Here is a 14631-nt window from a genome sequence, read left to right on the forward strand (position 1 = left end):
CTGGGCCTGGCCTCGGGGGAGAGCCCAGAAGCGGAGGGCGTCTGGACCCGGCCTCAGGGTGTCAAGCGGGCGGGGACTGGAGCAGACCAAGGTCGGCGCCCCTTGCGCCCACCCCTAGTCCCGAAAGTGCCGCCTGCTGCCCCGACAGCCTGGGCAGGGCCCCTCGGGGACAGCCTCCCCCCCAGCCTCGCCCATTCGGGATGAGGTGGGAAACAGGGGAGATCGCCGCGGCTGCCCCCACCCCCGTCGGCCCTACGGGGAGCCCGGGGACCAACTCAACCGGAGGCAGACCCAGCCGCGCCCCTGCTCTGCCCCTGCTCTGCCCCTGCTCTGCCCCCGAGGGGAGGGCACAGGCGCGGTCCTCACCTCCTCAGCCTCGTTCTCGTCCGTCTCCTCACTGTTTTCCTGTTGCAGTTTCGCCCTCTTTTTGAAGGCCTCCTTCTCGGGGCTGCCCAGGGGCAAGGGTAGGCCAGGTCAGCCTCGAGCGCCAGGCAGGGGGCGGTGGGGCCCGACGGAGGAGGGGGCCGGGGACTGCGCAGAGAATCCTCTGGTCCTCTCCGCGCCCATCCCCATGAGCCCTGGGTCAGCCCGTCCCTCCCTGGGGGATGGTGCAGCGTTGCAGGTGGCTGGCTCCCGCCCAGGAGGCTGAGCGGAGGCGCTCGGTGCGCTCCCAAGTGGCCCCCAAGTGGCCCCCAAGTGGCCCCGGGCAGCGCCGCCCAGCGCGGGAGGCGGCGCGCTGCTGGGACCCCCACCCGGCCCTGGCGCACTCGCTCACCTCTTTCTCCGCTGCCTGACCTCCTTCTTCTTGAGCCGCTCCAGGTCCTGCTTGGCCCGGCGGATCACGTCCGAGGCGTCCTCCATGGAGCTGGCCGGGCTGCCCCCGAAGGCCGCGGCAGCCGGAGACGCGCCCAGGGAGTAGGGGCTCCGCGCCGAGGCCCGGGACAGGCTGCGGCGCAGGGACTCATTCATGGCCTCGCTCTCCAGGAGCTTCGTCCTGCGCGGGGTGAAGGGGAGCCAGTGTTGGGGGGGCGGCCCTCGGCCCCCCAGGCCCCGCACGCGCCCAGCCGGGGGCTCACTCACCGCAGCTCCTCGATCTCCCGGATGTAGTTCTGGATCAGAGCGCCAATGGCTTCGTTGCCATCACCTGGAGAGGACAACACGGAGGCTCAGGGACGCTAAGCTCTGCGGCTCGGAACTGGTGGTCTCGTACCACGGCCTCCCAGAGGGGAGCACAGGGGGGCGCCTGGGGGGCTCAGTCGGGAAGCTGCCGCCTTGGGCCCAGGTGGTGACCTCAGGGCCTGGGATGGAGCCCCACATCCTGGCTCCCTGCTCAGCGGGGAGCCTGCTTCTCCCCCTCCCTCCCTGTCTTGTACACATACTCTCTCTCTCAAATAAGTAAATAAATGATTTTATTTTATTTTATTTTTTTAAAGATTTTATTTGTTTATTTATTCATGAGAGACAGAGACACAGGCAGAGGGAGAAGCAGGCTCCACGCAGGGAGCCCAACGTGGGACTCGATCCCGGGTCCCCAGGATCAGGCCCTGGGCGGGAGGCGGTGCTAACCCACTGAGCCCCCCCGGGCTGTCCCAAATAAATTATTTTATTTTATTTTATTTTATTTATTTTATTTTTTAAAAGGTTTTATTTATTCATGATAGACATAGAGAGAGAGAGGCAGAGACACAGGCAGAGGGAGAAGCAGGCTCCATGCAAGGAGCCCGATACAGGACTTGATCCCGGGACTGCAGGATCGTGCCCTGAGCCAAAGGCAGGCGCCAAACCGCTGAGCCACCGAGGGATCCCCCAAATAAATTATTTTAATAAAAAACAGAGGGGAGCACACATGGGCCTTTCCCCGAAAGGAATCTACATCAAGCAAACCCTCGTCCATGTGACAGGTATACGTAAGCACTGGCGGTGACGGCAGGATATCGGAGACTACGAAGCCCAGCCAGCGAGGGCTGCGAGCGGTGTTCACCGTCGTCACCGAGGGAACCCTCTGCAGTTTGCAAGAATGGAGTAGATTTCTACGTTTTCATGATGGAAGGACCTCCAAGGCATAATGCCAAGGGACAGTGGGAAGTCACAGGACAATACATATCATCTCATACGCAGAAAAACAAAGGGCGGCAGGTACTCACACACCTGTGTGCGTACGTACATATGAACACACATTCACACACTCACACTTGGAGCAAAGGAACCGACAAAGGTGTGGGAAATGTGCACGGGGCTACTTCTCAGTAGGGAGGACGTGGAGCGGAGAGTTTAGCGAGAGGGCACTTTAACCTTTACGGTATGCACGCACGTTAAGCAAGGAGGATGCATCATTTATTGCTTGTGGTCATAAAAAAAATGTTTAAAATCAATTGGGGGGGCACCCGGGTGGCTCAGTCAGTTAAGCATCTGACCCCTGATTCTGGCTCAGGTCATGACCTCAGGCTTAGTGTGGAGTCTGCTTCAGATTTTCTTCCTCTCCCTCTGCTGTTACCCCCCACCCCAAAATAAATAAATCTTAAAAAAAAATCAATTGGAAAAAATTCATAAATGCATTGATCTGTGAACTGATTGGCTGGCCCACCCAGCTTGCCTAATATCCTAGGGTGGGTATGGGGAGGTGGGGGGTCCCGAGCTGGCCCGGTGCACCCCGACTCACCGGCCTTGGCCAGGAGCAGGTTGGCTTCCTGGCTCATGAGATGAGTGACGCGGTTGTTGATGGCGTCAATGGCCTCCTGCATGGCCTTCACCCGCAGGCGCAGCGCCCCGTTCTCCTTCTGCAGCATGGCGTTCTCCCGGAACAGGTCGCTGTAGCCCTCGGCACCATCCTCCCCGATCACCCTCTTGCCCTGGGAAGAGGGGCGGGCGGGGGGCAGTCAGGTGCCAGAGCTCACGGTGTGTGGGGGGGTTAACGATGCACCTAGCAGCACCGCCGGTCTCCCCCCGACTCCACGACTTCTAGAACACGGCACCTGTCTCCAGGGCTCTCCCTGACAACCCCAAGTCCAAGTGTCATGACCAGCCATTCCAAGCCTCCCCCAACCCTCCCTTCCCCTACCTTCCCACCGCCCACCTTCGTACTGCCACGAGTGTAACCCAAGGGCCAAAACCCTGCGGGCCCAGGGGGTCGGCACAAATGAGTAAACGAGCCTCAGTACGAGACAACAGGGAGTGGTGGGGACTGGAGCCAACAGAGTCCCAGACTCTGTCTAAAGGGGTCAGCAGCTCCGCCCTCCCCGGCCAACCTAGTGCTAATGTTAGATCTTGAAATTCTTCAGGAAAGAAATTCCCGGACTTTCAGAAAGGGAGGCAGCTAAGTTGCATTCTTGTAGAACAAAGGGCAAGCCAAGCCCGATCCCACTCACTTGTGCACCAGCTTCACATCGGGGGCCCCTAGCAGCGACCGCCCTTTGCCCTTTGCCTTAGTCTATGGAATTAGACTCTTCCCCAAGAAGCACCCCCGTTCCCCAGCTCCGCTCCTACGTGCCCGGCTTGTTTGCGTCCCCGAATGCCTGCTCCCCTGCTCCGCTTGCTTTGGACGGTATCTCATTCATTTTTCAGGCTCCATATAAAAGGCCCGCTCCTCCATGAGGCCCTCCCTGACTGAGCCCCAGTGGATACGGCAGCTCTGTCCTCCGCCCTGCCCCCGCCACGCTGGCCCCACCAACTACTCTTCTTCTGCACCACAGTCTAGGGGTCTCGTGTGGCCCAGCGTAGCACATCCAGCACACGCGAAACAGGTGGAGCACCGGGCACCCGTCCTGGTCCTGCGCTCGAGCTCGTCCTGGTCCTGCGCTCGAGCTCGTCCTGGTCCTGCGCACGAGCTCGTGCAGGAGAACACCCGCCTCCCCTCCTTCCCCTCAGGGCACCGGCGGGGCGATGCCCCCAGGCGAACCCCGAGTCGCGGGGCGGGTGGGGAGGTGGGGGGAGGCCAGGGAGCTGCATGAGGAGCGCCCGGGGACGCGCTCACCGCCTTGTACTCCATCAGCTCCATCTGCAGGCGCGCGATCTCGGCCCGCAGCGCGCTGATCTGCTGGCTCGTCTTGTCCTGGTTCACCACCACCTTGTTCTTGATGTTGCGGGCCCGGTTGGCGTACTTGAGCGTGTTGAGCGTCTCCATGAAGTCCCGGTCGGAGGGGCTCACGCAGGCGATCATGATGGTCTGGCTGGGGGCGGGGGGGCGGCAGGGGGTGAGGTTCTCGAGGGGCACAGCCAAGCCCCCATAGGCGTCGCTCCGGGTGGAGCTGCTGCTCCCCCCCATTCCCCTCCGGCCTTAATGCCCGGGGGAGCTGGGCGCCCCAGGACACGGCCCCCGGCCCCCTGGCCCCGGGGTGCCTCCCGACAGTGGTAACCCACAGACATGTCCCAGCTCTGTATCTCCTGAGCGGCTCCCCCCCACCACCCCACTTGGCCTCTACGTCTCCCAGCATCTCCCAGCGTCTCCCAGCGGTGCAGACAAGGGAACTGAGTCTGATCACACGGGCCGGAGGTCAGGCGGCCTCTCAAGGCTCCCGCCTCCCAAGCCCACAGCCCGCAGCAGGAAGGCCTCGTCCACAAGGCCCTTGTGAACCAAACCCGCACAGCAGGATCCTCCAGGAGGTTCCTGCCTTCCCTGTCCCACCCCCGGATGTCGGCCTTAGGGTACCTGTTGCCCCCCAGCGAGTCCTGGAGGAGCCGAGTGAGCTTGGAGTCCCTGTAGGGCACGTGGACCACCTTCTTGCTCTGGTCCCCCAAGGCGCTGATCACGTTGCCCAAGGCCAGCTGTGGGAGACAGAGCCCGGGACTCGAGAGGCGCTCGCGGAGAGAGGGAGTCGGGACAAGACAGCCCCCGAGCCAACGGTTCCTGCCTCGATGACCCAGCAGCCCTCAAGCTCCCTGAGCGGGTTTACACGCAGATGTGATCACTTGGTGAAGCCAGGAAATTGGGGGCAAGGGTGAGGGCAAAGGACCAGTGACCTAACAGCAGTGACACACGGGGGCCCCGGCCGGCAGCCAGCAAGAGGCCCAAGGAGGACGGGCCGCCGTGGGCCCGTCGGGTCTGGCAAGGGTCTGAGACTGAGCTGGGCTGGCTGCCGGGGCTGGTGGCCCGCTGTGTGCCTACCAGGCCGCAGTTGATGGAGATGCCCTCCTTGGCCCGCTCGCCGGTGGCCCCCGTCCTCTTCAGCCGCTCGGAGCCAGCCAGGTCCACGAAGTGAAACTTGGCGGTGAGTGTCTCATACTCACTGGTGGGAGCGGTGCCCTCAGGAAGCCCAGTCACCGCCTCGTTCACCTGCAGCAGAAGTTGGCATCTGACTCACCTGGCCCCCGGCCCGCCTCGCCGCGCCTCTGCTCTCAGCCCTTGTGCCTCAGTGATGCTGTCCGGGGGGGTGCAGGCTGCAGGGCGCCTCTCCCCTGGCATGTGAGAGCACGTGACAGTGCGCATCGCGCTTGCACACGCCTGGTTCCCGTTCAACCCTCCCAACCTAGAGGTTACCCCCATTGTACGGGTGGGGAACTGAGACTTAAGAAAAAAGAAAAAGAAAAATCAGTAAGTGGCAGAGGCAAACCCCACACCCAGATTTGCTAGCTTCAGATCCGTGGCTCCTGCCTCCTCTTGCCCTCCTGAGAAGCCCCCCCAGAAGCACTAGCTCCTGGGCCTCCGAGGGCTCCTTACTGGCTCAGGCTGGGTGCACACGCGCATCTGGCACACATGGATGGTGAAGATGGCGTGTGAGCGGGAGCTCTGCACGTTCATCTGGGTGCTGGCCGTGGTGCGGGACAGGGCCCCCTGCTTCAGGCACTGGATCAGCTGGGGAGGGAGGTACAGGTGAGGACACCGGACCGGCCACTGAGCCGCCCCTGCCTGCCCCGGACCTCCAGTGAGTGCTCACCTCCTCCTGGGAATTGATGAGGCGGGAGGTGACACCTGTGGTGTAGATGCCACCATTGCCATCCTCGTGGATCTTGATGTTGGACCTGCGGTGGCGGGCATCAGGGTCACGGGTGCTATCGAACAGGTCAAGGATCTCCTCATTGTAGAGCTGGGGGGCGGGCAGAAACAGCTGCTGGGTGCGTGTGGCACATGGCACAGGGCCCCAGGAGATGGGGGGGGCTTTCCCATGTTTATAAACCAGCTCCGTTCTGCAGATGCGGACACTGAGGACCCGGGAGGCGAATGTGCCGACCCTGGTCCCCTCGGGGTTCTGGATTCTAGGATCTCTCTCCTGAGCAGGAGTGGGGGGCAGATGGGTCCTGGGCAGAACTATAGTGAGGTTGTGCTCCTACTCCCCAAGGAACCTGTGTTCAGCAGCTTTCATCTTGGCAAGGGACTGAGGACAGAAAGGGGACAAGGGGACTCAGGTCCTAGATGTCGATGAGGATGATAGGACCATACTTAGGGCGGAAGCTATTATGTTCCTAAGATGGGAAAAGATGAGGGAGGGGACAGTAGAGGCCGTGCCTTGATCCCATGGTCCCTAGGGGTTGAGGTGATGGAGTGAAAGAGGAAAGTGGCCAGGAGTGCCTGCCCGGGGACCTGGCATCCTGGGGAAGGGCTGGAGAGACCACTGGGGGAGGTGGCCCGGCCGGGAACAGCCACTTTATTTCACATGGTTTCAGCCTTGGAGATTCTTGTGCTTGGAATCCAGGGCAGGGAAAGCTTCACCTGCTGAGGGGCTGGGATATTCCCCAGGCTGGGAGCCAGGGGCTGGGGGCTGGGGGCTGGGGGGCTGGGACCTGGGGCGTGTGCTGGGGGACTGGGGGGCTGGGGGGCTCGGGAGTGTGCTGGGGGCTGGGACCTGGGGCTGGGGGGCTGGGATGTGTGCTGGGGGGCTGGGGGTCTGGGAGGCTGGGGAGTGTCCTGGGGGGCTTGGGGCTGGGAGCTGGGGCATGTGCTGGGAGCTGGGGGGCTGGGGAGTGTGCTGGGGGGCTGGGACCTGAGGCTGTGGGGCTGGGGTGTGTGCTGGGGGGCTGGGGGGCTGGGGAGTGTCCTGGGGGGCTGGGGAGTGTGCTGGGGGTCTGGGAGGCTGGGAGTATCCTGGGGGGCTGGGGGCTGGGAGCTGGGGCATGTGCTGGGGGGCTGGGGGGCTGCGGAGTGTGCTGGGGGGCTGGGAGCTGGGGCTGGGGTGTGTGCTGGGGGCTGGGGGTCTGGGAGGCTGGGGAGTATCCTGGGGGGCTGGGGGCTGGGAGCTGGGGTGTGTGCTGGGGGGCTGCGGAGTGTGCTGGGGGGCTGGGGCTGAGGAGTGTGCTGGGGGAGGGGAGGGCAGCTCCAGCGGTTGCCAGCAGGATCCTGTGGGGGAGGGGCGGGCTGCAGCCCTGACATCCGACATCCGAGGCTTTGATGCCTTAAAGGGACAGAAATACTCCACAGGAAGGGGAAGGGGAAACGGAAGGGACTGGTGCAGACGCGGGTGCCACGGTGTCTGTCTGTCTGTCTGCTTGCCCGTCGGGACAGGCATACTGGCATCATTTAACTCCTTGTGGTTCACCCTTTGGCATGAGTTTTCTAGGAACTGCCCTACTCTTTGGGGATCCCCATGGCAACAGGATAGAGAAAAGGAGAAAACAAAGAGATGGAAAAGCTTCTAGAGATACACAGCGCTGGACGCGCACACCACACACTCCTACACATACACAGAGGCAGTCACTTTATCGGAAGCAAAAGTCCAGGCAGGACAAAGAAAAACTCTCAAGTCTAAAATACAGGGTCCCCGAAGGGGAAAGCAGCCACTCTGAGAGCCCAGGAGGGAGCAATAGTGGTGCCGTGGGCAGGGTGGGCCATGGAACACCTAGAGAGGGCTGGAGCCACATCCTCCTCCAGAGGACAACCTGGGTCCAGTCAGAGCCCAGGGCAGCCCCATACCCGGCAAATGCCCCCGAGCCGGGACAGGGGGTGGCCTACAGGCTGGGGTTTCAGATGCTGAGAACTGAAGCCACCTGCTTCAAGAGCCCTAGAGGCGGAGCCTGGGAAGTCAGGCATTCCTGAGAGTGAGACGTATCCAGATGCACCTGTTTTCTTAGAGACCCTTCTGAGAGATGTCTTGATAGGCCAAAGAGTCCCTCCTCTACCCGCCCCCCCCAAAGTCCCCAGATGCCAAAATCCTGGCCTTGGCACGCAGACACGCTCCCAGAGAGAGGCAGGACCAGTTGCAAAAAAAGAAAAGAAAAAAAAAAGGCTCCTTCTGGAGGAACTCCATGTGCTGACGTCAGAGGGTCAGGAAGGACGTCGGCCAGAAAGGGATAGGACAGGCTGCTCTGAGGCTGGGGAGCACCCTCAGAGGCCAGAGGATGGGCAAGACCCAGAGTTCTCACTGTGTGCCAGGCACATGCTTCCGTGCCAGCTGCAGAAACCCGAAAGGAAACAGATACCACAGCCTTTGTGCAGAGGTGACATGACGTGGCCGAGGTCACCCGGCTAACGAGTGTGTCAGAGCTGACAATCAGTCAGGGTTTGAAGAGATCTTAACGGTCCTCGTTGACTCAGCCCTTCTCTCCAGAGTGTCCCACCAAGGGGTCTGCTAGTCTTGCCTGGATATTCCAGCAGCAGGACACTCGTCAGCTGCAGACGCTGCCATGGCTCCCCTAGGCCCATGCCACTGTCCAGGGACAAGCCCAACCTCCTGCCACCCCCGCACCCGCCAAGGTCCCAGTACCTCTAGGAACTGAGCGCTGACTTTGAACTCAGGCCCAGCCACACCCTGCTCCTGTGCCCGCCGCTTGCGCTCAGCAATGCCCCCAAAGAGGTGTGCGATGGCCCTGGGAATGATGCCCTGCTCCTCCTCTGACGTCGCCGTGTCGAAGCCGGTGCCCATGGTGTATGTCTTCCCGGCCCCTGTCTGCATCGGCGGAGATGGAAGGTGGCTGTTAGCACCCTCCAGGGGGCACCAGCAAGGCCTGGACCCCGGGCCAGGCCCAATTCCCCTGCCATTTGCCTCCCAGACTGGGTCATCCGCCCCTCCTGGTCCCAAAGCCACACCCTGGAGAAGCCCCTGGGGTGGACAGCCTCCCTGGGGTCACCAGCAGTGTGGCGGTGGTGGTGGCAGCGGCACGCTCCACCTCAGGTGTTCCGAAGGGGCGGACACGCTCTCCCACCAGACCGGGAGACCAAGGCTGCAGGGCCGTGGGGGGAGGCGGGCGGCCTACCTGCCCGTAGGCCAGCACCGTGGCATTGTAGCCCTCGAAGCAGCCCTCGATGAGCTTGCTCACGCAGGTCGAGTAGATCTGTTCCTGCCAGGTGTCCAGGTCGAAGACAAAGTCATAGGTGAAGGCCTTGTCCTTCCCCAGAAGGACCTGGGGCTCCCCGGGGGTGACAGAGGTGCAGATGTGACAGCCCTCAATCTTCTCCTTTGACAGTTGGGGCCGAATCCTGCTCGGGAGGGGACAGCCCTGGGTCAGACCCGCGGCACCTGCAGACCCCGCGGGCCAAGCTTCCACTGCCTGCCCCCTCCCGCCCCCCCAAGCTGGAAGACAAGGAAAGCAGCTCAGGAGCCTCCCCAGAGGACCAAGGCAACTTTTGTAACGACACAATAATAATGACAACCGTAGTCCTAATATCTACTCCCGCAGACATTTATCGAGCAGTTGCCAGCATCCATCAAGCGCCCCACCCATCGACTGTGACAAAAGTAGTTCACGGGGACGAATGCAGGTCCTCTTCACTGTGAGTCTGTGGGGTACGTATTATTTGCCTAATTTTACAGATGAGATAACGGAGGCCGAGAGAGCCACAGTGACTCGCTTGGGGTTGTAGTGTGGGACGTGACGGGGCCAGACCCGGGTCTGCTGTCAAAGTGCACGCTCCTGATTGCACGGAGAGCCCTAGAGGTCAGTGTCCCCAGATGGGGAAGAGAAGGCAGCTTGCCCCCTTTTGGGAGGTGAGGCCCAGGCCCCTGCCCCCCCAGCATCCTCCCGCTGCGGAGCCCCCCTTAGATGCTGCAGCTCGGGGTCCTCCCCAGGACCCAGGGGGCCAGCCCGCGCCCCCCCCCCCCAGGCCTGGAGGGCAGGCACGTCTAGAAGGAGGGGCTGCAGCCCAGATCCCGCTGGGCTCCCTTCCGAGGGGAAGAAAAGTGGCAGCAGTGGGGGCCAGCCTGGGGGCCAACCACAGTAGGGCTACCTCCATCCAGCCACCCTTCTCCCTCTTCTAAGCAACCCCAGCAGGGTCCCCATGGCAACCAAGTGTGCAGGGCGAGCATGCGCTGTGGGGACAGGAAAGCACTTCCCAACCGCCAAAGGGGGGAGGTAGGCACTAAAGCTCCTGGGCTCCCGCAGGCCAGCCCTATGGGCCAGGCGCTCACAATGAGCTGCTTGTCGGGCTCCCTTCCCCAAAGCCAACATTTACCAAGAGAAGAAAAGAGCGAGGGGGCCCGGCCAGCATGCATCCAGGGCCCAGGGGCACCCAGCCACGGAGCCAGGGCCACCAAGTCGCCATCCTGTCCGTCTGGGGCTGCCCCAGCCCCCAAGGCCCACTCGGGGCTGCAGGCCAGCGGAGGTGTTCCAGAGCCCGTGGCCTGCGAGAGAGCGAGCCGGGGGGAGCTGGGCGGGGTGTGGGGTGGCGAGCCTCACGGGCCACGGCCACGCCGTACACGCCGGGTAGCCCGGGTTCCTTCAGGAGTGATTGCCCTCGGGTGTCAGCAGGTCCTCCAGGGCAGCGGCTCTCCCCAGCCAGGCTGACGGGAATGGAAGGGCAGCACCCTCACCCCCCACCCACCCCCCGCCTGGCTGGTGCAGCTCAGGGCGAAATCAGAACCCAGCTTCTCAGCGTCCCCCCCCCGCCCCCCCCCCAGCTGGTTTCTGACCCGGAAGGGAGCCGCTGATCCTTGCTCACCCTCCCCGGACCTGCAGACCAGAACCTCGACCCGCCAGCAAGAGGGGGCGCGGCAAGCGGGCCGCAGTCCTCCTACCTCGGCCACCAGCTCAGCTCGGCAAGTGACACAAGGTCGTACTTGCGAATGTCAGGGAGGGATAGGCACGGGCTACACCAGGTCCCGGACGGCGGCTGCGCGAGTGGTGCCCTCCCCGCGTGTGGACGAGGCATGAGGTGGCACCCGGGCCACCGAGGGGAGCAAGGGGAGTGTGTGCCCGGCCGCTGCGGGAGGAAGGCCAGGCTGGGGGGGGGCAAGAAGGGCTCCTCCAGCTGCAACCCGGGGGGGCGGGGGCACCAGGGAGGAGGAGGAGGCTGGAGCTCTGGGCCTGTGGGGCCCAGGACCGCAGACGTACTGCCCGGGGAGTCCAGCGGCTCCCAGGTGAGCCAAGGGGCTGGCCCGGGCGGCGCTGGGGAGCCTCCAGCACTGCCGGCGAGCACGAGCACCGACTCCGGAAGACACCCTCCCTACCATGTGGGCTGCTTGTGATAGGATTTCTGGATCCAATTCAAATACCATTTAATTACCCCAGGCAGATGGCAATGCTGCTGATTGGAGGAAATCGAATCAGGATCCCTGGAGACAGAGGGAACCAGGGAGGGGGAGCAGCAGCCTTGCCTGTCAGAGCGCATCAGTGAGAGGGGCAGCCTCTCCTTCAACAACGAGCCCCAAGAGCACGAGGGGGTCGGGGTTGGGGTGGGAGAGAGCTCACAGAAGAGCAGTCTGGGAGAGAGGATGTAGAAGAGGGGCTCCAGGGTTTTAGGGTCCGGTCAGGCATTCACCCTGGGCCCCCCGTCCTGGGATGTGAGACCCAGCGCATGTTGGCGCAGGGGTCCTCTGAGGTCAGAGGGAGCCAGCCAGGCCCGGGCTGGCCCATCCTAAGCACCGGGGTGTTTTCAGGGTACAGAGGGGTGAGCAACGTGACCCCGAGTTATGGGGACCTGGGAAACAGAGGATGCGGGTTCAGGGAGAGTCACTAATTCCCAAAGCAACGACCCGCACGAGGAGGAGAGTGTGAGTCCCTGGAAGGGGACTTGAATGAGTAACTAGAGGTAGAAGACCGAGGGAATTCAGGTTTCAGGTGTGCTTTCCATGTGCTAGCGGGGCCAGGCACCCGCCACGACCTCACTAGGTGATGCAGCGAGCTAGGCACGTTGATGGCCACTTTCCAGAGGAGAGAGCTGAGGCTTGGGGTGGTTAAGTCCCACGCACACAGTAAGGTCACGAAGGTCGGCCTCAGTTCCTGCTCGCCGGGCCACGAAGCCTACAGGCTCTCCTGCTTCTCCCGCTACCTCCTGCCTGGGAAGCTCTCCATCCCCAAATCGACAGATAAGCTTCCTCCCACAAAACCACCATCGGAGCCAGGAAGGCGCCCTGGAAGCAATCCTGCTACATCTGTCCTGCGCGTGTCCCGGGCCGGACACCCGGCTGGCCCTGCCCTGGGGCTTGCCATCCGGCAGGGGCAGGGGCAGGGGCAGGGAGCGTGTCCCAGCTATCCTGGGGCTCACTGCCCACCACCCTCCGCCCAGTGCAGCCTTCAAACCCACACTCCACAGGTAGGGGACCAGACAGCCGACTTGATGTCGGGGCGGGTGGGGGGGGCCCTCAACGAACCTCTGCCCCCACCCTCTTCTGCTCCGTGAGCCACTGCTTCTCCCGTGTCCTCTAGATGATCTCTTCCCAGTGTTGACTTTCTAAGAACTGCATCACCTTCCCCTCTGGCAGCCTCCTCTCCTGGCCCCACCCCGGTGAGGTCACTTCTGTAGGCCACCCTCCAAGCAGCAGCGGCCCAGCCCGCAGACAGATTAGGGGAAGGAGATGGCTTCCTGCTTCCCGTTAACCTTAATGCAGAGCAGAGCGGCAGGGGGCACCTGGGGGGGGCTCAGGGGTTGAGCCTTGGGCTCAGGGCATGACCCCCGGGTCCCGGGTTCGAGTCCCCGAGTCCCGAGTCCTGCATCGGGCTCCCCGCATGGAGCCTGCTTCTCCCTCTGCCTGTGTCTCTGCCTCTCTCTGGGTCTCTGGTGGATACATAAATCTTTAAAAAAAAAAAAAAAGCAGGGTGGCAGGGAGGGGAGCCAGTCACAACCAGGTTTCTTTCTGGGGGCATGGGAGGTGGGGTCAGGGCTGGAAACCGGGTTCTGGGGTCTTGCAAGGAAACCACAGAACCCCGGGAGCTGGGGACCCGGTCCAGGACTACGCCGAGGTATTCGCCACCAGTGCCAAGCGTAATGGGGTGTGAAAAGACTCGGTAATCAAGACAGATTATAATTTAATGTAATCTTTGAAAAACTCAAATCGCAAACTATGGCCCGCGGGCCGGCGACGCATTTCAGCAGTGGTTTTGGGGGCCACACATCCGGAGTCACTTGGGTGCCGGGACCTCCGGAATCTCACCCGGGGACGCGTCACCCCGAGCCCGGCCGGAGACGTCTGCCTCGGTCCCTCCAGCCGCGGGCGGGGAGGCCTGGGCTCCCGGAACCTGTGGACAGGACAGAGCCCGGCTCTGTGCACTTGGCACCGCGGGCGCCGCGCAGAGGGAGGCCCGGGCCTTTCAGAGGCAGGATCTGGCACCGCGGCCCCAGCTTCCTCCGCTCACAATTGAGCGGCAGCGGGTGTGATGTGGGGGTTATTTTACTATCCCCCCACCCCGCCCCTGCCGGGGAAGCAGTGGGCACCAGGCCAAGGGACCTGCAGTGGCTTGGCTTCCCCGCCCAGCCCCATCGCTGCCCCCCTGTCGCTGTCCCCCCCCTCCGCAGGGGAGGTTCATGTCCCATGGTGGCTCGGCCTCCCTGCCCCGGCACCCCCCCCACCCCCCCACCCCCCCCCCACCCCCCCCCCCCGTCACTGCACCCTACCCCTTGGGACACAGGCCCCCGCAAAACCCAAGCCCTGAGAGCAGCTGAGCTCAGCAGTTCTCCTCTCCTGGGGAAGTGGGGAAGATGGGGCAAAGGGGGAGGGGGACGCAGAGAGAGAGCCGCTACCCACGGCTCAGGGCTGGGGGCTGGGGGGCTGGGGGCTGGGGGCGTGGGGGGATGGGGTAGCTCCCTCACCCCGCCCCTTCCTCAGTGATCTCACACTACCCAGGGGCTGGGCCCAGTGACCTTGGCCTCCTAAGGGTTGGCCCAGCACCTCAGGTGGAACCGGCTCCTAACCTGTCCCCCAACCTGTCCCCCGCCCCAGTTAGTTAGGAGCTCACGGGGCTCTTCCTATTTGAAGAGTCTTGTCACTAAGAGGCAACAAGCTGGGAGAGTAAAATAACCAAGCACGAGCCGTTCCCGAGTCCTGGAAAATTCTTAGAACTATAATAACACGGTCTGTGATCCCTGACGCCTGTCCTTGCGAGCACCTGGAGCCCCCTCACATCTCTGCGCACTGGGCTCCCCCACTGGGGAACAGCCCCTCGCTGGGCGACCGAGGCTGCCCTCTGCCCTCTTCGCTGGACCCTATGCGGCCAAGCGCCGCTTGTTACATCACGACGCGAATCCCTTCCTTCTAAGGTGCTGTTTTTGCTCCTAACTTACAAATGAGAGTTCAGAGGAAGTCAACCGGGCTCAAGGTCACATAGGTAATAAATAGCAAGGTCATCTAGGGAGACTGCCTTTCCTGGCCATCGGCCCCAGGGGTTCAGTCCAGGAGAGCCGGGGAGAGCTCGAGGGCACACACAGCTGCCCACCCGTGAGCAATGTGCCCGCTGGGACTTCCGGGCTGGGAGGCACCCTCACCAGGCTCTCCCTCCAAGGCTTTGAGAAGAACCAGGGACTTGGACTGGAATTACCCCTCCGGCGGCCAAAAT

General features: G+C 62.9%; 1 protein-coding gene across 4 annotated transcripts in view; it reads right to left on the bottom strand.

The window, feature by feature from the left end:
- Window positions 1-14631, bottom strand: part of KIF21B (kinesin family member 21B) — a 47444-nt gene that overhangs the window by 24543 nt on the left and 8270 nt on the right. For all 4 annotated transcript variants that reach the window (XR_005988383.1, XR_005988381.1, XM_041758781.1 and 1 more), the window contains exons 2-12: window positions 9121-9343; window positions 8631-8813; window positions 5871-6020; window positions 5654-5788; window positions 5102-5269; window positions 4646-4761; window positions 3971-4166; window positions 2660-2849; window positions 1081-1144; window positions 776-994; window positions 367-448 (exon numbers count right to left, since the gene is read on the bottom strand). Coding sequence is in view for 2 of the 4 variants with exons in the window: in XM_041758781.1 (XP_041614715.1) it covers window positions 367-448; window positions 776-994; window positions 1081-1144; window positions 2660-2849; window positions 3971-4166; window positions 4646-4761; window positions 5102-5269; window positions 5654-5788; window positions 5871-6020; window positions 8631-8813; window positions 9121-9343 (1726 nt within the window). In the remaining 2 variants the exon portion in view is untranslated. The remainder of the gene's footprint in view (window positions 1-366; window positions 449-775; window positions 995-1080; window positions 1145-2659; window positions 2850-3970; window positions 4167-4645; window positions 4762-5101; window positions 5270-5653; window positions 5789-5870; window positions 6021-8630; window positions 8814-9120; window positions 9344-14631) is intronic.

This window comes from Vulpes lagopus, chromosome 1 (genome assembly GCF_018345385.1).
Source record: "Vulpes lagopus strain Blue_001 chromosome 1, ASM1834538v1, whole genome shotgun sequence".
In the NCBI taxonomy this organism is placed as follows: domain Eukaryota; kingdom Metazoa; phylum Chordata; class Mammalia; order Carnivora; family Canidae; genus Vulpes; species Vulpes lagopus.